Source organism: Achroia grisella, unplaced genomic scaffold, assembly GCF_030625045.1.
Source record: "Achroia grisella isolate CSIRO2021 unplaced genomic scaffold, CSIRO_AGI_Agris_v1 utg642, whole genome shotgun sequence".
Classification (NCBI taxonomy): domain Eukaryota; kingdom Metazoa; phylum Arthropoda; class Insecta; order Lepidoptera; family Pyralidae; genus Achroia; species Achroia grisella.
This window is the reverse complement of record NW_026712979.1, coordinates 2,169,172-2,194,274: the sequence shown is the minus strand read 5'-3', so window position 1 is coordinate 2,194,274 and position 25,103 is coordinate 2,169,172. Positions and strand designations below refer to the sequence as shown.

Genomic DNA, 25,103 nt, shown 5'->3' with positions numbered 1-25,103 from the left:
ATGTGGTTCCAACTTGGTTACGACCTTCTCTAATGGCGATCAAGTCTAGTGTTGATAGTTCGGCGACCAAACCGCCGAACAGTCAACACTAGGCTTCCTAGCTATACGTGAACTCTTTTCAACGCCTGATAATGCCTTGTACAGAGGCGAAACACGTGTCGCAATATGGGTGTAGACTCAATAACCTTCGGAATTTGATAACCATTAGAGAAGGTCGTAACGGTAGTCACACTGAATATTTGTAGTCTTACACATGGTAATTGTTAAGGGAATTTGATAAAATAATATAAATCCATTATGTAGTAAAATAGCAAAATATACTTATTCAATTAAATATTATTCTATACTAGCTGTACTCGCGACTTCGTCTGCGTGGAATTGAACAAAAAAGTTAATTAGAGATTTTTTCTAAAATAAAAGTAGCCTAAGTTATTCCTTATTACATCAGCTACCTGCCATAAAAAGTCCCGTCGAAATCGGTCCCGCCATTTCAGAGATTACCCGGAACAAACAAACAGACAACAGATAAAAATTGTAAAAAATGTTATTTTGGTGTATGTACCGTACCGTATTTATATTCACATGTATGTAATAAAAAACAGTTATTTCTATATTACAAACAGACACTCTAATTTTATTTATCTGTATATATTATGCAAACTAGGCGAAATATAATCATAAATGTCAAGTAAGTATCGCGGCTAAGCTAGTATTAGTACAGAACAAATGTTACTAACAAAACAAATCACTCATAGTGATCAGTCAATGGCAACATAGCTTTATGGATATTGAGATGTAAACATATGCATGTAGAAACAAACAGTTATTTCAATATTCACAAACAGACACTCCAATTTTATTTATATATATAGATGTATAGATTGTCAAATTATATCCCACCATTGGAAGTAAAGCAGTGTGCTAAACCTTTATTGATTTCGCTTACTGTATAAATAATAAGAGGTGGAATATCACAAATAAACACATGTTTGTACCTCACTAATAATGAATTTCGCATGTTGCTGCAAATATCGAAACCCTTGCATTAAGCGCAGTAAAATTTTTTACTCCTCTCTCGCAAGTCAGAGAAAGAATCATGGTAGAATCGAGGTTTATCTGCCTCTAATGACTGTCGATGTCCGTTCGAGTTTATTGAAGCAATGATTATTATGTAATAAAACATTTATAAATTGAATCCTGCGTACGTTTTATGTGATACTGAGATAATTGATATTTGTTTGTTTGTAATTAAAATATAATATCACTGTACGATTTATTGTTGTTTATAATTATTATTTTATTATAATTTAACTGACTTCGTACTGGACTGTTTATATTTATAATAAAATAGTTGTGCTCGCGATTTCATCCGCGTTAAATTTCAATGAGTTTTTCTGGTGTCTAAGCTACATTACTGTAAAGTTTCATCAAAATCCGATCAGTAGTTTTTGCGTATGCAACTATACAGTCCATAGTAGGAAATCATAAAAGAAGAGATTTTTTTTTAATATTGTAAGCGAGTGGTTTAGAGGGTAATAAAAGAAAATAGGATATAAGGTCATATTATGATAATAAATGTTATCTGTAACATTTATTTGAAAAGAAAACTCAGCTAGTATAGCTGAGTTTACAATTTTAGTATCGTCATCATCATCATCGCAGCCCAGAAGACGGCCACTGCTGGACAAAGGTCTCCCCCAAAGATCTCCGCAACGATCGGTCCTGCGCTGCTCGCATCCAATGCCTTCCAGCGATCTTGACCAGATCGTCGGTCCACCTTGCTGGAGGCCTTCCCGCGCTGCGTCTTCCGGTCCGTGGTCGCCACTCGAGGACTTTACTGCCCCAACGGCCATCTGTCCTACGAGCTATGTCCCCTGCACATTGCCACTTCAGAGTCGCAATTCTTGGGGTTATGTCGGTCACGCGGAAATTTGGACGAAAAGATATATCGGAGCTTCCCGAACGCTGCCCATCCGAGTTGGATTTGATTGACCTCTTTCTCGAAATTGGATCTACCTAGCTGGATAGTGATCGACAATTTCGAGTGTAAAATCTCCGATTTTTACGGGAGCAGGTACGACATGGACGTTTGACACTATTTTCATCTTGTCAATGTTCATCTTAAGACCTACTCCTTGTGAGACTCTACTGACTCAATTTTAGTATACCTAATACTTTAAAAATTTTAGTATACCTAATATTGGTTTGAATGTCAGCCATTTTGTTTGTCAAGCAACAACCAATTGAATTATATGTTGTAAAATGTTAATTAATAGCATATGGTAGTATAGTTTTATGATTATAAACGTGTAGTGAGACAGCAATTACATATTCAATACGGGTTGTTGAATGTTGAAAGGTTTTTTTATGTCATAAAAAGAACCACCTGGAACTTATTTTAAACTAGCTGTGACCGCGGTTTCACACACTTGAAATTTCTAGCCTATAATATATATATATATATAATTAGAAGAAGAATAGAATAGAATAGAATTCTGGTGTACAAGCTATCTTATATATAAAATTCTCGTGACACAATGTTAGTCACCATACTCCTCCGAAACCACTTGACCGATTTTTATGATTTTTTTTAATCATCTTTCATTAAAAAATATCAGGCGCTGAGGACCCTAGCGCGGCCCTGGTTATGGGTACTAGACAACTGATTCAAATACATAGATTTTTTTTCCGTAAATACATACACATTATGCCTATATAGAATACATCCAGACCAATATAAACAATCATATTCATGAATACAAATGTTTGTGTGAGGAATCGAACCCGCGACCATCGGAAGTAAAGCGGTGTGTTAAACTGCTAGACCACCGAGGCCGCCAAATTATTAGTAAGATTAGTAGTTAGTTACTAACTGAGGGCACGGCACCTGTAACGCCAAGTCTAACAAAATAAAAGTGACCAATAAAATAAGTGAACATACATGCTAATAGCGCTCGTGATCTCACTAGCCAGAGCCAGTGGTTTAATTGTCACTGAACACTGAATAGGTAGCAAGCGGATGCCTAATATGGTCGCGGGTTCGAAGTCACGGAGCGGCCAAGTGGGAAATATGGCGCTGTACTCTCTAATCCGTCATTTTGTTACGATATATAAAAGAAAGCCTCCTAAACTAAAAAACTAAAACCTATTTTCACATCAAATGACGACGACCTCGGTGGTATAGCGGTCTAGCACACCGCTTTACGTCCGATGGTCGCGGGTTCGATTCCTCGCACGGCACAAACATTTGTATTCATGAGTATGATTGTTTGTATCGGTCTGGGTGTTTTCCATGTATAATATGTATGTATTTACGAAAAAAAATATATGTACTTGTATAAGTTATCTAGTACCCATAACACAAGCTTTAGGTAGCTTAACGTGGGTCTAGATGGCGCTGTGTGAATTGTCCTGAGATAAAAAAAAAAATCTCTTACAAGATGTTAAAGCCAAGTACCAATAAATATTTAATTTGCTTTGATAAATTCATCTCATTACTTAATACATGTATAGAATTTAGTTTATAAATTTATTGTGACTAGTGATCGTTCAATAGTCGAAATTCGATCATAAATAATTTAATTTAAATATTAGTAAAGTTCTAATGTCAATTACATGGTAGTGTGTGTAATATTAATGTTATATACATATTCGCGTTAATTTATTCCCTTAGGGGTCGAATTTATTGAAATCCTTTCTTAGGGGATGCCTACGTCATAGTAGCTGTGCATGCAAAATCTCAGTCCGATCGGTTTAAAATTGACAAAGTTTCATACAAACTTTCACCCCCTATTTTAAGCCATTGGGGGTAGAATTAATCAAAATCCTTTCTTATCGGATGCCTACGTCATAACATCTACCTGCATGCCATATTTCAGCTCAATCCGTCCAGTGGTATGGGCTGTGGGTTTATAGATCACTATGTCAGTCAGTCACCTTTGAGTTATATATATTTAGATTTAAAAAAATGCATATCCACTCCTTATAGTAATAATATATATATATATATAAAAACTTTATGTGTGCAAAAATTCATACTCCTCCGAGTCCTCTCAATAATTCCGCGTAATATTTATAAAAAGAACTACAAAGTTTCTGCTATTCTTGTATAGTCTGTAGTCAAATTGAGAATATATTAATATTATTTATCTTTATATATCTTGGATATAAAACTTTCATAATATTCAAACTTATAAATTAAATTAATAATAGTCGAATTTCGATCCCTTGGCGACCACTACTTATTATAAATTCCCTCACAAATAATTACAATGCTATTACTACTATTAAAGTCCTATATATCCCATATCCAACTGGATAAATCATGAATATTTTGTTGCAATTATAGAATTTTCCATCCCAACTTGGGAGATAGCGTGAAATATTATTGTACGTAGATAAAACTCGTTACTGCTGCCGTTGACATAAAATATCCGATGCATTTGTCAAAGCACTAACTCGTACATGCACAGTATAATGGGCAATAGGAGATTCCCAATTACATCCATATTCGGCCGGGACCTATTGTCGATACACCCGCTTAGTTAGTAGATAAATTGTGAAATATGCTGAATTGTGCACTCTCGCCATTATTAAACTTTCAATGGAATTAAATCTATATATTAATACATGAAGTAAGAACTAGGTGCCCCTTTTTACGAAAATTGCGAGGACGGAGTATGAAATTTCGCACACTTATAGTGGAGTTTAATTATACCTAAGGAAAGAAGTTTTTTTTTTCTGACGTGTGCTGCGAATTATGAACTCCCATATTACGCGGCCTAGGTCATTTCTGAAACCTCGGAATGTATTCCTGTTATCTTTTCTGTGAAGTCCGTCACTTTGTTATATTTTTTTACAGATATTGTGAAACCTATTATTAGCTGTACTATTGGTTTGTACTTTCTGTTTTTAAGTATTGTGTATGCTGTTGGTTTCAAATAAATAAATTAATTAATTAAATATGAGCTACCTGCCGAGGTTTTCTCACGAGACTACAGCTGGGTGTTTTTTAAGAAGGTTATATTAAGTTTTCTTAAGGGTCGGCAACGCGCATGTACATACCACTGTTTTAGGCGTTCATAGGCAACGGTAACCATTTAATATGGTAATGGTAATGGTATGCCATATTTATCTAGTATGAGTTAACTTGGTAAAACAATTAGATATTTTCTACTCATTCCATTCCATGTTCTAAGATATAACTTAAAAAATAATATTTTAAAATTCGAATTTGACAAGTATATAGTTTCCGCTTATATTACTATACTGTTAAGGAAAGGAGTGGACTCGTTATTATTTTTTTTTATTTTCAAGATTATTATAATTAATAATCTTTTTTCCATCATTTATATTTAATAGGTAATTAAAAATGTTTCCCCGATAAATTTCGCAATGCCATAACTTGGTTGGGCATTATACAGCAATAAAATATGTCGCTGAAACAAAATTACAGCGGTCAATAAAGCCTAAGTGACTTGGACAGTAAAATGACGCAGCTCAAGAGGCCGGGATCATTAAAATGTTTTAACTTTATATCAAACGTTAACCTTATGAACAGTTATCGTCGGAATTAACATAAATGGAGCGGGTGCAGGGAATCGCTTTGATCAGGCCGTAGGTATTAAAATTACTTTGAACTTTGTAAATTATATTAAAAAGTATAACATCTAAAACATTGTAGATTATGAGATGTTCATACTATGAGACTTGATCGGTTGGAGATTTAAATTTTTCGAGGTTTAATTGTATGATATAAGTGGGAAAGAGAAGGAAGTATTATGTCGTCTCTGTCGCACACTGCTGGTGTCTGAAGCTATTAAGCTGAGAACGAGAACAGTGTAGAAGAGTGGGAATAGTGGTGTAACTGAGAACCGTTATTCTCAAAATTGATCATTTTAGGATTGATAAATGTTTTGATACGTTGATATTTTCAGATTCAAAGCTTTTATAATGTAATACATTAAAATTTTAATTAAAATATAAATGGCATCGTCATTTCTTAATTTAACTTATTCAAATCAATTAATTGATCTGAAACTTGGTTGCTTTTTCCTGGTGTTTGGTCAATCTTGCTTACAAATCTTTTAATACATCAACCCTCTAAGACTAGGTCTTTTTCAGATATAAATATTTTGAGAAATTTATATACTGAAAATTAACCATTTTGGGAGTTTAATTTTATAATCATTGACTCTGTCATGTTAGGACGAAATTTTTTGAAGATTTGCAGTTCTAAGATAATATTAACGTTACAAGTAAGACGGTAACTATCTAAGTCACTACGCTATAACCCAGTAGATTATTCATCATCATCATTTCAGCCCGGAAGACGTCCACAGTTGAATAAAGGCCTCCCCCAAAGATCTTCACGATGATCGGTCCTGCGCTGCTCGCATCCAACGCCTTCGAGCGGTCTTGACCAGATCGGTACACCTTACTGGAGGTCTTCCAGTAGATTATTAGACGTCATTATTATAATTTCCTTTACGCTACGTTTTTTTTGTGGATCTCCCACAACGTTTCCGTGCAATTCGTCACTGCGGTTTGTGGGTAAGAGTTGATTTATTTGTGATTTGTAATCGCCACGGATGTTTGTCATTAGTTACACCAATTTTGCTGGAAATGAAGTTTTGGATTGTTTGTTTCCTCTATCAAACTGAGTTAGTTGTAATTTTAGAGAGGAGCAAGGTGAAAGATTCCATCAGGCTTTGCGGACAATGGAACCCAACCGCCCCTGATACTCCTCGTATCAGGGGCGGTGGGACTCACATATGATGGCAGACTACTGCTGGAGTTTGGTATTTAGAAATCTGGTAGAATACTAGACTAATACAAATCTATAAAGTAAATATTTTTAACAAGTACTACGTTTCATTTATGATATCACCTAAGTTACAAATGTGGAGACTGGTCTGGTTCGGGTTACAACCACTGATTAGACTATTTGCTTTAGCTAACAAAATTGCAATAGCATGTGCTAGTAGTCACTCTATTCTCCCAAATTTGAATTATAAAATGAATCTGTATTATTATAAACATGTACATTGTACAATCTTATTTGAAAAGATAAGACCTGAGAGTCTTGTCAGTTCTTCTCAACTCGAAAGCACTCCGTACTGACGGTGGATTTGACATATCATAATAGTCTGTAATAGACCTACATGAATAAAGATATTTTGATTTGATTTCAATATACAAACATAAATTTTTAATAATTTATCTACTAAAAATAAGTTTTATAAAAACTATAGTGCGACTAATAAATCCAGGGACTGTACACGTTAACTTAACTCTATTTCTTTCAACAAATCCGTATTATTTAATTCGATAAACAATAAACTATCGAGTTCGAGTTCATTCAACATGAAATCGTTTCAACTCTACACACGAAATCTGTAAGTACGCAATATAAAGCCTACTTATTTCGCTTATGTACACACTATATCCGCTTTTATGGGTGAACCATTACGCCACATTCTCCCATATAAAAGGGTGAATTCAGAAGTCATTGCGTTTCACATAAAATCAGATTTATTATGCCACCGGACTATGGGAGGCCATAAAATGACGCCAGAAGAAAGAAATAGAACCTTTAGTATTTTGCATGCAAAGAGATACACATATAAATACAATATACCTTCACGACTATGTCAGATGGGGTAGGCAGAAGTATTGTCAACAGTCGACGTTATGGTGACAACAACAACTTGACATGCCTACATTTAGTTAGACATATTCGAATCCAACATTACCATCTACCGTCTGCTCTCGTATTAATTTATTTAGTTATTGATATTTCCATCACCGGAAAGTTAGTCAGAAATATAAATTAACACACGAAATCTTCTGCCCGAACCATTGATGAATATATGATGCTTTTTAAGTTTTTCACTTTTATCATGCGCTTAAAAACTACAAAAATATACATACCAATGCACATCATGCGGTGATTTCATACGGTTAGTATCTCATCGCACGTATTTGAATGCGGTGTACTCTGCAACTACTCAGCAGATTTTAAAAAAACATTATTGCATGTGTAAGCTCTATTCTAAAGGATGCGTTTAAGCTATTAAACATCACTCTTCGACCCTTAGAAGCCTTTCAAGAAGTAAAAACAAGAGAACGAATGATATAATAACTTATTAAAAACCACTCTATAACCCTTGTAAACCACCATCATCTAATTCTTCCTCATACCATTCATTTGGGGTTAATATGTTAAAATGTTGAAACCCATCCATAAGAAAACCATCAAAATGATAAAGCAAGGAATGATATTATATAATACGAGAAGGAGATATAGATAACCGCACTTTTTTTTAAACTGAAAACTAATTTTAAATCCATAAATCATAGTTTCCAAATCACGTGAATCCACTTCAATATAACACAACATTTTCTCCCAACAAAGCATCTAATTCATTAGCTGGCAACACAGTACACATATTGACATTTGGCTCGCTATCTACTAGCCGATCATCTGCATACATTACTGTTAATAAAGCTCCGAAGCACTTTTCATTAGTACAAACAGGGGCCATCTTGATAGGGTGCCACCGCGAGACCTGCTATCCGGAATTACGTAAATTCCACTGATCGACGTTTGTAAACCCGTTTTTTTGCTAATTAGTCTAATGAGGCGATTTCGCTTTGTTCTCCTAATCACTGAAGAGTAAGGGAGTTATTACACTGTCAAATTATGGTTGTTTCACATTCAGTAAGACTATAGACGAATAATATTGAAAACAAATCATACAGATCTATTCTCAATTTGACATATGCGTTGATGACGAATTATAAACTAGCTACTCACCCCGACATCGCCTATATGTACATGTATTATATATAACCTTACTCTAGAATCACTCTATCTATTAAAAAAAACCGCTTCAAAATCCGTTGCGTAGTTTTAAAGATTTAAGCACATATAGGAACAGCGACAGCGACTTTGATTTTACTATTTAATGATGCGAAAGTTTGTGAATATGGACGGATGTTTGTCACTCATTCACGCAAAAACTACTGAACGGATTTTGATGAAACTTTACAATAACCTAGCTTATACATCAGATCAGCATATAGGCTATAATTTAAAAATATATTATGTAAAATGGGCGATATATAATGAGAAGTGTGATGCAAACGAAGTTACTCTTTCAAGCAATAACTACTCAATGGATTTTGTTGAAGCTTTCCAGTGCTTATTTATTATAGCTTATACATCAGAATAACATATATGCTACCAAATTTATGCGAGCGAAACCGCGAGCATAGCTAGTATTATATAAACTGAAACTGCCGTATGATGCCCTTCAAACCCTTCAGCCAAACAGAGCATAAGAACAAAAGCAAACTGGTTCGAAAAAATAAATAAATAAGTTAAAATTTTGTAAGTACAAAACAATTAAATGACTACTAATCATCATTACAATCATTTAAACATACATTACACAACTCAAAAGGATGAAAAATATGATCGAATAATGTAACGGAATTTTTATATCACTGTTGGCAGAAACATTCGCCTCGCAGCGGGGTACGAACCTGCGACCCGGCGTTGCCACGTTATTATTCACCGCTAAACAAGCCTTTAAGTAGCTAACAACATTCATTATTAAAAAGCGCATTTGCTGTTTGTAAGGACAGCATAATAAACTATATCTAAATATACAAACTTAAAGGTGACTGACATAGTGATCTATCAACGTACAGCCCAAACCACTGGACGGATCGGACTGAAATTTGGCATACAGGTAGATGTTATGACGTAGGCATCCGCTAAGAAAGGATTTTAATTAACTCAAGGGGATAAAATAGGGGAAGAAAGTTTGTATGAAACTTTGTCAATTTTAAACCGATAGGGCTGAGTCTTTGCATGCATAAAGCTACTATGACGTAAGTATCCTCTAAGAAACGATTTTGATAAATTCCACCCCTAAGGAGATAAATTAATGCGAGCGAAGCCGCGGCCAAAAGCTAATTAATGTCATATAACTCAGTATTTATAAATACTTTTTTATAAAAAAATATATTTTTATTGTATATTTTATGTTAATTCACTAATTGACCATTTGGCTCCCTAAAATATGGTCAAACGAAGTTATGCATGGCCCATCCGTCATACTCGTGAATGAATACTGCTAAAGACTGTTCTGATCAAATCACAACGACTTATTTAATTTGATTGTGTATTTAATAGTTTAACTATAATGAATTAGTGCCATTTGGTTGCTTGTATTCACACAATTCAACTTAAAAAAGTTACAATATTATTTAAAAGAGCAACATGCAAGTTTCTCGCACGTTCTTCTTGTGATGATACAGTTTTCGAAATGAGCGGTAGATAAAAAATACGTATGACTATTCAAAAGTTCTTAAATTTTAATTTATTTGAATAAAGGATTTTCTATTCTATTCTATTAAAATAATGTTTATTTTCCTTTCACATCGTCACACTATAACAATGTGACATAAGCATAGTAATTTCCTGACCTTCATCCCATTATTTGGTATCAACGCAGCATCCCCTTGGTCTGATCCCCATTGGCTGTCATATTTGAGCTGTGATGAGAAAAGGTACAGATCTCATCTATCGCTAAATGTGTGTAACATATATAACCACACATTTAGCTATAGAGAGATTTTCTACAATCCGCTTTCAAGGTCTCTGAAAAGAGATAGAACGAATACTAAAGAATCAGTTTTTGGTGCGAGCCACCCTTAACACTTAGGGATATAAAAATTAGTTATAAACCTATTCTCTAAAATTTCATTACATGAAACCTGTGACACGAGAATTGTATATTTTAGATATATATGTATTTCTGTTTGAATGTCTGTGTGTATATCACACCCTGTAACAGAAAAAATGCTAACTTTTTCAACAAATATTTTCTGGGCTTGTATCCATGACGCTAAACTTCAATTCCAATTTCCATCCAATTCATTTTGACCATTACGAGAACAAATAATTGGTAGTACTACCACTAAACAATCAGATGGCAGAACCGGACCGTATTTATCCACATATACGGTATTATAACAATTATTTTTTGTTCACACCGTCCGCTTTTTTACGAGATCTCACCGGTTTTTTATGATAGAGCTGATAATTCGCGCCCGGCATTTATATGAATAAAAACGATTGTCCAATGTACATGGGTGTAGATTTTAATTTTTTCTTTTATTTTTCCAAAAATTTATTTCATAAAAACCTTTTTAATATCTAAATGTTGGTGTATGTTTAGATTTTAAGCCCATATTTTTTTATTGTCATCATCAGTGTCGTGACCACACGGACAATTTATATTTATATTTGCTATTAATATTAATATCATTCATATGTAGATCAGTCTGTAAGGTATTTATAATATGGGTCTAGTACCCTGAATAAAATAAATAATAATAATAAATAAGTAACTATGAACTATTAAAACAGCGCCTTCTAGTCCCACGGTAAGCAGAGCTTGTGTCATGGGTACTAGACAACTGATATAAATACATAGACATTTTTTTTGTAAATATATACATAATATACTTAGAAAACACCCAGACCGATACAAACAATCATGAATGCAAATGTTTGTATCGTGCGAGGAACCCGCAATCATCGGAAGTGAACCCGTGTGCTAAACCGCTAGACCACCGAGGCCATCAAAAAGTATAAAATAAAAAAATCTATACATATAAATAAGATTGGAGTGTCTGCTTGTAATATTGAAACAACCGTTTTACTACATGTTTATGAATATAAATACGGTATATGTATACATAAAAATAACATTTTTTTTAATTTTTATCTGTCCCGTCTGTTTGTTCCCGCTAATCTCTGAAATAGCTGGACCTATTTTGACGCGGCTTTTTTTGGCAGGTAGCTGATGTAATAAGGAGTAACTTAGTCCACTTTTATTTTAGAATAATAAAGTTAAATTCCACGCGAACGAAGTCGCAGGTCGTAAATATAAGTTTCGCTTACTTATTGTTGTTTGCTCACCACGCCCGAGTGCATTATGTAAGCGGTGGATATGCTTTTGTATACTTTTTATATGCATTCCGTCTATTGTCCCTTAATGGGAACGATAGAGTACTTACATGAACCCACTATTCTGGTAGTTCTGTAGTTATTCTTAACATTCTACGGCAGTATAGTACGGTTTTTTTTGTTATTGACGCGAGAATAAGGCGTTACTACTCCGAGTATAAATAGAAGATACTATATATTTATTTATTAGGAAGAGATAAACCAAATAAACAATATTTTTATTATTTATATATTGGTTTATTTAGACATCACAAATTAGAGACTCTAAGAAAACATAAAACAAATAGAAATTCGTTTCTACAATTAAATACATAATACAAAATGATCTACAATAAATACAATTTTCCACAGAATTTTTTTTTTGTTTCACCGAGATGAACTCGGGACCTTATATACACTATAAGTCCCGAATCATGACAATAAACCATATATATCATGATGTTTGTGATAGCAACGCGTGTGGTTTATATAATTCTTTTATTTATACCATACGTATTAAATTATGTATATTAAAACATCGATATAATAAATTATAATATATATATTTTTATACAATATATAGAGTATATATATTTAAATCACTTTATTATCTAAAATCTATTTTATCGATATTTTATATATAAAAAAATTTAGATTATTTCTTCTAAGAATATCATACATTCAACATTTAGATTTAGCGATAAAAATGTAAATATATATATTTATAGGCTATTGAATACAATTAAAATTCGTTAAAGACAGGTTCGGACTACATTGTGCCCGGTTATCCCCGAGTTGTAATCACTTCGTGGTCCAATAACATAATTCAAGCCAAATATCGAGCGCGCGATCTGATAATGAAATACTTATATGTAAGAGCCGCTACCAAGTGGCATATTTAGAGATAGTTTGAGTTCGCTTTTCAAAGATTTGAAATTATATTTCGACTCTTCTCTGTAACCTTTATATACTTAAATATCACTTTATATACTTGAATAGAACATAATGCCATTCGCTCAAAAAAAAATCCTAAAATTAAAATATCGTTATTCATGTATCTCTATTACAGACTCTTATGATTTGTTAAATCTACAGTCAGTTCGGAATCATTTCGAGATGATATAATACGTTATATACTTAAATAGCACATACTTTATGTACTTGAATCGTATATAGTGCCATTCGCTCACTCTGTGATTTCCGCGCTTACGGTATTGTTCCGCTAAAACATATCATACCGCAGCTAGACGCCAGAAATAGATGATACAAGTATGCACGCAGACGAGTCTGTCAAACATCTACTCCTGGTACCATACCTCATGGTTATGGACCATTCTACATTAATATTTAGTGATAATTCCATTGGGAACTATTAAAATTTGCTAAAGACAGGTTCGAACTACATTGTGCCCGGTTATGTGGACCACGAAGTGATTACAACTCGGGGAATTGTAATCACTTCGTGGTCCAATAACATATTTCAAGTCAAATATTGAGCGCGCGATCTGATAATGAAATACTTATAAGAGCCGCTACCAAGTGGCATATTTGGTTATAGCTTCAAATCGCTTTTAAATACTTCTATACTAGATGGCGCTGTGTGAATTGCTTTTAAATTACTTCTATACTTCGGTAATCTAGTGTTTTAGCACACCGCCCTATTCATATTCTAATTCATAAAATCATTTATTCATATAAGACATTTTATTTCACGTTGATCTGAAATATAATTGATTTACAGTGTAGTATTCCTATTCGCTACTCTATGGCATCGCGATTTTAGAGTTATTTTTTTATATAAATATATATATTTATAAACTTGAATAGCACATATATCATAATATGCCATTCCGGTGGCCTAAGATATTATGGTCACCCTGTTATAAATCCGTCTTATCTCTTCATTCACGAAGATGACACATGTATCCATACAGGCGATTTTGGCAAAAATCTACTTTTGATACCATAACTCCTGGTCCAACATAATTCAAGTTTTTGAAGTTAATATATAAGGTCGACCACAACACCGGAAGACGCAGCGTGGGAAGGCCTGCAGCAAGGTGGACCGACGATCTGGTCAAGATCGCTGGAATGCGTTGAATGCGAGCAGCGCAGGACCGATCGTCGTGGAGATCTTTGGGGGAGGCCTATGTCCAGCAGTGGACGGCTTCCGGGCTGCGATGATGATGATGATATAAGGTCTAATTTAACAACAAAAAATTGAAGTTTGTAAGGTTTCTGGCCTTCAACCAACCTTCAGTAGACGTTCAATAGTCTTCATAATATAACCTTAAACATTACAGAAGTTTTCAGCCAAGTGAAAATTGGTCACATCAACCTAGCTGATTCCCTGTTCATACAATTTATGAAGCCAACTGTACTAACGTTAATTAAAGAACCAACACACGTTACTTTCACTGACTACTAAAATGAGAACATGAGTTCAATTTAATCGTGGATTTATAACTTACAACCTGACACATAGAAAATACTAATAGCTTATGTTGTTAACCTTAATTTCGCATCATCAGTATATGTAACATATTCCCTACTTTCTTGTATATGCTTGGTTTATTCTTGTTTAGAACATCGCTTAACAATGATCGCGGGTTTGATTCCTCGCACGGTACAAACATTTGTATTCATGAGCATGAGTGTTTGTATCGGCCTGGGTGTTTTCTATATATAATATGTATTTATTTACAAAAAAAAGTATCCATGTATTTATATCAGTCTAGTACTCATAACATAAGCTCTGCTTAGCTTGGGACTAGATGGCGCTGTGTGAATTGTCCTCTGATATTATTATTATTATTATATAACTTACTACTTCAAATGTATAGGATAAAACTGTTTTGACGGTCTCGGTAATCTAGTGTTTTAGCACACCGCCCTATTCATATTCTAATTCATAAAATCATTTATTCATATAAGACATTTTAGCCGCTTATATACGTCAAGTTTTTGACATTATAATTTTTATTTTTTCCGTCGTCCAGTTCGTTCATAAAAATTCATTCATAAAAAGCAACCAACATCCTACCATCTAACAGATTGACCAGGGGAAGTGGATTGTTAGAAATATAGACTAATTACCACATTGCTAGCAATTTACCATCTCAAATTGACTTCCACATAGTTCATCCTGGAAACCATTGTGATAATTTCCTGATGAATTTACCATGGTGGGCTAACTTAGCTGACAATGCTCATCATATCATCCTCCGCTGGTATTCAGCCAGCGTTAACAGTCAGCGCAGCCGATGGCACAATTTCTTTATCATTCATAAAAAAACAGACTGGCTGACAGATCTAGTGACAATAAAGTCTAGAAAAACACTCCATTCACATAAATTCTACTAGACTTTTAGGCTTTTACAAATAACAGTATAGTTACTAAAAAAAATATACCTAAGACACTAAAACAAAGTCACCTAGTTGTATCATAAAAATATTTTATATATAACGCATCCCTTTCGTTACAGTACATTTGTATGAAACAAAACAACATCCAGTACCGAATTGGAGTTAAGATTTATAATTTATATGGACATTGACAACGCGGCTCGTAAAAATTTCAACGAAAAATTCCGACAAATATTTTGATGACAAAATCAACCTTAACATATCAAGATTAAAATAAAAAATCGTTTGCAAAGTAGATATAGATACTTCATGATTTTAGAAATACTTGTGCACATACAAATTTAAACTTAAACCGTTTGAGTTAAAATATACAATTGAATGAATGTTTGATTTAGGTTCTGCTTGATTTTATAAACTCCAGTGGGCGTAGATGTATTTTGTGGCATGATTTTTGTGAATAAAAATAAAGTTGGATTAACAATAGACTATTACATAATGTAATTAACATATTGATCGACATTCTATTGTAACGAATTAGGAACTTAAATGATTAAATTCTGAAGTTATTAATAATTTTCGTTTATTTCTATAATATCGGGTTTTTCATTATTGTCATCTTGATTATAATAATATAACAACATATCATCATGACTTCAAAGAGAATAATTTTGACGGCCTCGGTGGTCTAGTGGTTTAGGACACCGCTTTACTTCGATCGATTGCGGGTTCGATTTCTCGCACGGTACAAACAATTGTATTCATGTGTATGATTGTTTATATCGGTGTGCGTGTTTTATATGCAGCATTTCTATCATTTGTCTAGTGCTTTATCTTTGCTTAGTTTGGGACTAGTTGGCGTTGTGTGAATTGTCCAGGGTTATTGTTTATTAGCTACTAAATTCCAACTTACGGCCTTATGTTTTATAAGATTGTGATATCGTCTTCATGAGAGGAAACCATGTGAAGGATTAGAAACATTTTAGTAACGTAATTATTAATCACCTTAATCCACAACTGTCCCCCCTCCATTCCGATTTCTTTGAACTGTTAGGTTTCTTCTTCTTACTCGATACGCTCTTGGTAACGGTCGTCGTCATTGTAGTAGAGTGAGAGACAGATATCATCCTTACGACAGCTCGCCATTTCTCTCTACTGTCTGCCTTTCTAGTACACTCGTGGAGTGGACCCCCTACCGCTGCTTTGACTAGATCGGTCCATCGCATGGGTAATCGTCCATTGGGTCTAGTACTGTCAAGTTTAGTACCGTTAGGCCCCTCCGATCGATCCCCCGTCCAATTCAACCGGGGATCGAAATTACAGCGGCCTGAGCTAAGGTTCGAAACTCTCGCGGTGACCTCAGACTAAAGACGTATACGTCAGGCGGAAGTTAGCCTTCAGCCGTTGCATAAGTCCTTCCGCGGGTTCGGAGTGCCATCTGCACTCGCCCCCTATCATCCGGCGAAGCTGTAAAGGCCAGCTGCGGCCAACAGCATTAGAGTAGTCCAAAAAAAAGTGCCGTTAGGTTAAGTATATTAAAAAAACTAGCGTCTAGATTTGGAAAGTATACATATTTTTTATATAAGTTTAATGCGGATGAAAAAAAACCAGTCTAGAGATGTGCCCATCACTCAGTGTCAGGTAGCGAATTCGTCCATTGTGGTGTCGAGAATCGAAACCACTATTTCGGGTATTAAGGGGGAACGGGTCATTTCCAATGAGACAAGCACAGCATTGTCTTTGGTATGACCAAATAACTGTCGTATGTGACTGCAGTCTAACATTCGAAGTTCACTCTGAACGTATACCACTTAAAGTCCTTTTTTCATTGAAGGTTTTTATACTTAAGTATTTTTATTGTGTACTCGCATTTATTTTGTGTACACTGGCTTTCGACAGTCTTGTGTCCTATTTATAACTGTTACCAAAAAGTATTTCTTAGCATTAATTATGTTAAGTAAAAAATATATTCTAACCGATGTGATAAAAGAGAGAAATCTGACAAGTAGTTTGTATTTTTTTATATAGTTTTTGCCGACTTCATTACATCAATCTTTAAAAGTACGCAACGGATTTTGAAGCGGTTTTTTTTAATACATAGAGTGATTCAAAAGGAAGGTTTATATACATAATACATGTGTACCCGTGCGAAGTCGGGCGAGTAGCTAGTGTCTAATAAAAGAATAGAAGATACCGCTCGATAAAATAATTTAGTAACTATATATATTTGAATGCTTAAATATACTCGTTTGTATATAAAAATGGAAGGACATATTTTAATGCAATGTATATCAAAACCAGTACTATAAATACGAAATGTTGGTCTGTTACCTGGGTGGTATCATGGTAATATAAGTATAGTATAATAAAAAAAATAGGATATTAATTATATTATTCTTTTTATTTATTTACTATACATATCATCGTCATATTTTGTGTACAAAAATCCCAAAAAAAAGGCTGAACCGATATTAATGAAATTTACCTTAACGATAGACTTGTATATTTTGTGTCACGAGGAAGGACTATAGTTAGTGCCAAAAAGCAGGCAAAATCTTAGCAAATAGTTAATAATAAATTATATCCCACATTAACAATATAACTGTATCCTTATTTACGCAGGCGAAGTCGGGTGATTATACGAGTAGTAAGCTGTACTTTCTAAAATATAAATTCCCTGTCGCATTTTCTAGAACTAAGTCACCAAGCCGCTTTTCAATTAACAAAACAAACCGAACGGTTTCCACGATAAATCACGAATACTATATTCAGTACGGTAGCGGGATTCGAACCGGCTACCCGATAGCCCCGGGTCACAAGATACCATCGTATCGGGACATTCCCCGGACGTTAATTGTGCTCGCACGATTTAATTGACGCCATTTTGAAACGATACTCTTTACTCTATGCTTCTTATCTTTCAGTCTCTGGTTTCGCGTTGCCTAAGTTTCTATTTGTTAGCATTACTATTACAAAATAGTAAAATGTGTTTTAGAATAAAATAATAAACATACTTTGACCTATAGTAGGTTTATATCAACGACCTCGGTGGTTCAGTGGTTAGCACACTACATTATATTCTAATGGACGCCGGTTCAATATTAGCTAAATATAAATATTTGCTTTATACATATATAAATATTAGGTCTGTATTACTCTGAGTATCCATACTTTCATACTAATGCTATAACTGCAAAAGAGGGGTGCACCTCTCTATCTTTTTATTACCTTTTCACTGCTTTACAGCTGAACGGATCCTCTCTAATATAATAATAATAAATCATTGCTTATTTATTACCAAATACCAAGATAAATAAAAACATTTCTAATTATTATTGTAGTTTTTTTTATATAAGTATAAAATTAAATAAATTCTAGACAATAGAAACGTTTTATTATTTTTAATAAAATTATGTTGCTTACTATACTATAATCTGTATCTATAAAAACATCAATATACCCATAAAACGTTGGTACAGTCATCTAATATCAAAAATAAAAAAAACACACTAATGCTTTCACGGAACTATTAAAAAGATCGATGGTCCATCTGACTCATAAAGCGACTGAATTTAAAGAGTTACGCCTCGATATCGAATTGTTTTAATATTCCACGAAAATAGTAATTAAGATCATGCAAAGCAATCTTTTAAGCATATTATACCTACTGTAGCCGGTTTAGGGTCAAGGATGGCAACCCTATATGATCGTCATACAAATACGAGATATTTAGCCTGCAAATACCAATTCATTTAAACTCTAATACAACTTTATACGATATTTTGACGTATGAAAATCATTCAAAATATTACATAGATTATATATGAGCTTAGAGAGGCAAATTATTAGATTTTTTATTATTCGTATGAAGTTTAAGGTTGGCAACCCTGTTTGGGGTCGACGCCACCGTACCGTGGGTGCCCGGGTTTTATATGCATTTTTATCTGAACTCACCTTATTATGACTATTCGTTAAATTCTTTTGCCGGCTGTTCATAAGGAACTCAATGATGTCCAGTATTGATAATTTGCATAAAAACGAAATTAACATATTTGCCTACATAGCTGTATAGTTAACATCTTTGCTTTGCTGATCAGTTTAAAATGTTACAATTTATTATTTTAATATGATGGAAGATTTGTATCTTAAGCAGTTTTGAACAAGTTTTGTCGTTAACTTATAACAGTGTTAATTATTTTCAAATTTAGAACAATAAAAGGTGTTCTACTGCAAAATTAATAAAACATACTCTGTTAAAGGTGCGAAGATATCAATGTACAACAAATCAACAATAAAATAAAAGAAGCAACTGTCAACGGATAATAAACCGTATTACCCTTACATACGATTACAAAATAAATGGTGATTTATAGATCTCGTGAATTATTTAAGTTGTGCCACAATGATCTCTACGCCGCCATTTTATAAGATCTTTTCCCGCGCAATTGCGGTATCGAGTTTCGTTCGCACATCGCCGGGTGTCGCTGGCGGCGCTTTGTTTTTTTTATAGTGAGGCAAAGACATTTTTTCATACAGGATTTCTTTTTAAGGCTGAATGGCGAATGATTGTCTGAATTTGTATGTACGATGAAAGTAGTTTCAATGAATGACATATCTTGTTTCATGTCTAAATAAAAGGGAATGAACTGTGGATCATTCACAGATTCTATAGACATTGAACAGCTTTCGTTATTTGTATGTTCGTTTTCTCTGATCCTGTGCTAAAACCTTTTAAGTTATAGCAGTATATTAATATTATGTACGTGTTCTAAAAATCTACATCGTGTAGACATGGATTCATAAATTAAAAAAATTAAAATTCCTACTTTGGGTAACACGTTTTTTACTAACTGCTGTATGTTATCGAAGCCATCTTTTAAGCATATATAATCCTATATAGTAATATAAAATAAATAAACAGCTAAATATGTTTTATTGTGTAAATTTTATTGTCATATTTATTTACGTAATTTGATGGATCCCTAATATATTATTTTTTTAATATATTATTATACTAATATTTATTATTAATACTATTTATAGTGCTTATTATAAATTTAATTGCTTAATAATAATTTTAACCTTAGTATAAGTACGATGGGATTGTCACCGTCACACATAGTGGTCAAAAATGCCTAAAAAAAAAAAGAAAAAAAAAATAACCTACCATAAATGTATAAATAGTTTTTCCCGCCTATTTGTAAAAGACGGATCCTCGTCAAGTTAACATTGATAGCGTTAATCATAGGTATTGTCAAATGTCGAAGTAATGATAAACGTAAGTCTTAACATTCCCACATCTGCTCGGTATTGTCTGGTACATAAAAATATTTAAAACGTACCTACATTACGATGACTGCGCCTTTTAATCAACTACTCTTACCTGTAACAGAAAAAAAGTGTATCTTAAAACGAGCAATCGGAAAAAATATATTTAGTTGATATTATATTATTATACTGATAACATTGTTATAAGATAGTATTACTTCTGTTGCAAACATAGTCAGACAGACAAAATCACAATTGTGATATACAATATCTAATGCATTACCCATATTAATTCCATGGCGAGCTCGGAGGTCTAACAGTTTAGCAGACCGCTTTACTTCCGATGGTCGCGGGTTCCATTCGTCGCATGGTACAAAGATTTGTATGCGTATGATTGTATCAGTCTGTCTAATTTCTGTGTATGTATTTACAAAGCTGTTTTTCGAAAAAAATGACATATATATTTAATATTTAAAACGTACCTACATTACGATGACTGACAAATTGTTTCAAATAAGAAACAATTGCAACAATATTACATAATCACAACCCTGATTCGTTCTTTATCAGCGTAATCCCAGAAAAGAGTTATAACGGGACCCTATTCTAAAATCTATGATAACCGCCCACAACATAGTGTGATATATTTACCACCGTTGTGTATAAAAAAAACATAAATTAGAGAACTTTACGCAATAGCAACTATACAATTAATATGGCGATAAAACATTCGTATAGTTCGTAGCGATTAGTGTAATAGTCCAAGAGCTCGTGATGCCTGCGAAAGACGTGTTTTCGGACTACTCCAATGCTGTTGACGACCTCGGTGGTCTAGCGGTCTAGCACACCACTTTACGTCCGATGGTTGCGGGTTCGATTCCTCGCACGGTACAAACATTTGTGTTCATGAGTATGATTGTTTGTATCGGTCTGGGTGTTTTCTATGTACACTATGTATGTAGTTACGAAAAATAAGTTATCTATGTACTTGTATGTACGTACTTGCCTTTACAGCTTCACCGGACTATGGCGGGCGAAATAACACTCCAGACCCGAAAGACCGTACTTCGTACGATACTCGAGATTACAAGTCCTTATTTTTTTTATTTTATAACCTATATACATTATATATATATGTATACTGTACGTAAGACATCCTATATAGTTGCAGTCCACTCATGCATAACCGATATATCTCCGTTGGAAAGCATACACTCTATCCTGAGGAGATAAAAACCATCGCTCCTAGGAATATCCTTCAATTCTTGTTCCTGACGGGTCTAGGTAGCGAACTTTGAAAAAGGGCGAGCACAACAGATCAATGCAGGTCGCAGAGTTGTCAATAGGAGCTGCCTTAGCGCTATTTTAATTTTGTTACCTTATTACCACTCATGTGGCGCCCATTTTATTATTATTAAAACTCTTTCCTAAGGTTATCTGGAAGAGACTGCATTAACGATAAGACCGCCTTCTGTAACTTCTTTCGTTAATGTATTGTTATATGTTTTATGTATCTATTTTTAATATTGGTGCAGAAAAGAATTATAAATAAACTAGCTACTAGCCCCGGCTTCGCTCGGGTGTACATGTATCTAAATATATATAACTCAAAGGTAACTGACATAGTGATCTATCAACGCACAGCCCAAACCACTGGACGGATCGGGCTGAAATTTGGCATGCAGGTATATGTTATGACGTAGGTATCCGCTTAGAAAGGATTTTGATTAATTCTACCCCCAAGGAAATAAAATAGGAGATGAAAGTTTGTATGAAACTTTGTCAATTTTAAACCGATCGGGCCGACACTTTGCACTATGCATAAAACTACTATGACGTAAGCATCCCCTAAGAAAGGATTTTGATAAATTCCACCCCTAAGGGGATAAAATAGGGAATGAGAATTTATGTAAATCTTCTTAGATTTTGTAGGCCCTAATTTTTTACACACGCTAAACAAAAGTAAAACCACAAAAACTACACCTAATTAATAATACTTACTACTACGCGAGCGAAGACGCGGGCAAAAGCTAGTTATATATATAACCCGTCCTCTAGAATAACTATATTTATTATAAAAAAAGTCTCAAAATCCGTTGCGTAGTTTTAAAAATTTAAACATATATATAGTGACGGACAGACAGCGACAGCGACTTTATTTTATACTATGTAATGATGATAAATAAACAGTATACGAGCTCTCTGTCTATATAGGAGAGTCTCGACTCGACGCGTATTATTTTATCGGCAGATTTAAATAATATTCAAATAAACATGTTCACGTGTACCATATAGAGTAGCTGATTCCGTATAAACGATCCCTCTTATCAATATTATAAAAATGAACAGTAGTAATGGATGTTAATGAATTTATGGACACTCCATAGTCCATATCTCTATCATCTGCTTCTTCCTTATCCCATTTATTTGTGGTCGGCGTAATATGTTTTTCGCTTCCATTCATCTCTGTTCGCAGTCATCGCGTTATTTACTTCCTTTCTTACCATATCATCTTTCACACAGTCCATCCATCTCTTTTTCAGCCTTCCTCTACCCATATAACCATCCACATTCATGTGTAACACCTTTCTTAAAATATTATCCTCGTTCCTACGCATTACATGTCCATACCATGATAGACGATTACTCTTCAACCTCCAAATAGTCCATATCTCCATGAGTATATAATAGAAACAATCATACATGTACATCATTACATAGTATAAAACAAAGTAACTGTCGCTATTTGTCCGTCCCTATATATGCTTAAATTTTTAAAAGTACGCAACGGATTTTGAGGCGGTTATTTTAATAGATAGAGTGATTCAAGAGGAAGGTTTATATATATAATACATGTACACCCGTGCGAAGCCGGGGCGAGTAGCTATACTACATGTAGAAAGTGGGTTTTGTTACGTCTTATTCATTAAATGATAAACCAGTTTAGTATACTATAAATGCCTTTTATTAGGCGATAAGAGAATATGAACATTCAGTACAAATATACAATTTGACGTTTTGCAACAGAAGAGGGCGAACGGCGAGTCACTAGTGATGTTCATGATAAGTAGAGATGTACCATCTAACCGATTTTATTAACAACAAGATTAATGTACTGTTATTTATAAATCAACAACTGAAAAAACATGTGACAAAAGAAGACGTAAGGCGATGTAAAAACATAAAAAATAATAATTTGAATACCTTTATTCATATATTTATGTATATTATACTAATATTATAGTAAGGTAAACTTTGTGACATTGTAGGGAGGTAATCTCCCGTTCTACTGAATCAATTTGGAAAAATTCTTACCCAATACAAAGCCATGTTATTTGTGAGTACTATAAGACATATAACATCACGCTACGACAAATAGGAGCCGAGCTGTAATGAAAATTGTTGCATGAACGGTGTACTGTATGGGTGTCTAAATGATGAAAACACGTAGAATATAATAGTAAAATATATTAGTATACAGTTGCGAACTATCGAACAGACAATGAGTCAATATATCAATGAAGTTAAGTATATCAAAAGCATGACGAATAAAGAACTGGCCTAAAAGTATAAATTTAAAAATGATTGTAATATCAAAGTAGTTGCACATTGTGGAATCACCTTCCAGCAATGGTATTTCCGAACCGATACAATATTGAAACCTTTAAGAAAAGAACTTATTTTTAAAAGGCCGACAACGTACTTGCTATTCCCCTGGTGTTGCGGTTGTTCATGGGCGGCGGTAATCACTTACCATGAGGTGAGCTGCAGGCTCGTTTGTCCTCTGTATAATAAAAAAAAAATTGGCGGTCGGTCGCCAACAAACGGGAAAAATATGATGCAGGCGAAGTTGCGCGGAACTGCTAGTAATATCTGTTAATTGGATTAAAATAAAAAAGAGATAGTTCTATGACTGTTTCTTTAGAGCTCTCACCTAAAAACCTTTATGTATAACACTTAAAATTCACCAGTAATAGATATCTATTTCAATTAAATACAATTGTCAAAGGAAAATAAACTCTCGAGTAAATAAACATTAGAGTTTGGAATTCAATAGACATAGAAACCAATCTAAAATCCTAAAGATCTAACCCTTATAGGGAATGTGGAAACTCATCAATGTTTTTTGCGGGTAATAAAATGCGATTTAACACTCACGATCGCGGTCGTGTTGTTGTCGTGTCGTTGGTTACTACGCTCCGCGGATTTAGCAGAGTGTAAATAAAAATAGACTTTATAATTAGTCACATACAGATCATTTTATTATCGGTAGAAGGAGTTCAAAAACTCTTTGTTAAATTAACGTTTTTGTAATTTGTATTTTTTGCAATGTAAATACTGGCTTCTGTACGCGTGGACTAAATATAAAACTATTTTTTTTTTTAATTATAACCTTTGAATTTTGTTATGATGGATGGATGTTTGTTACTCTTACACACAAAAACTA

At 33.8% G+C, this 25,103-nt stretch overlaps 1 protein-coding gene across 2 annotated transcripts in view; it reads right to left on the bottom strand.

Moving 5' to 3' along the window:
* Positions 1 to 361: 361 nt before the first annotated feature.
* LOC131849435 (protein dachsous-like) overlaps positions 362 to 25,103 on the bottom strand; it is a 165,152-nt gene continuing 140,410 nt past the window's right edge. The window contains exon 2 of one of the 2 annotated variants that reach the window (XM_059199513.1): positions 362 to 452. In XM_059199513.1, coding sequence (XP_059055496.1) covers positions 396 to 452 — 57 coding nt within the window. In that variant the 3' untranslated portion in view covers positions 362 to 395. The remainder of the gene's footprint in view (positions 453 to 25,103) is intronic. The other variant, XM_059199512.1, reaches the window with a different exon arrangement.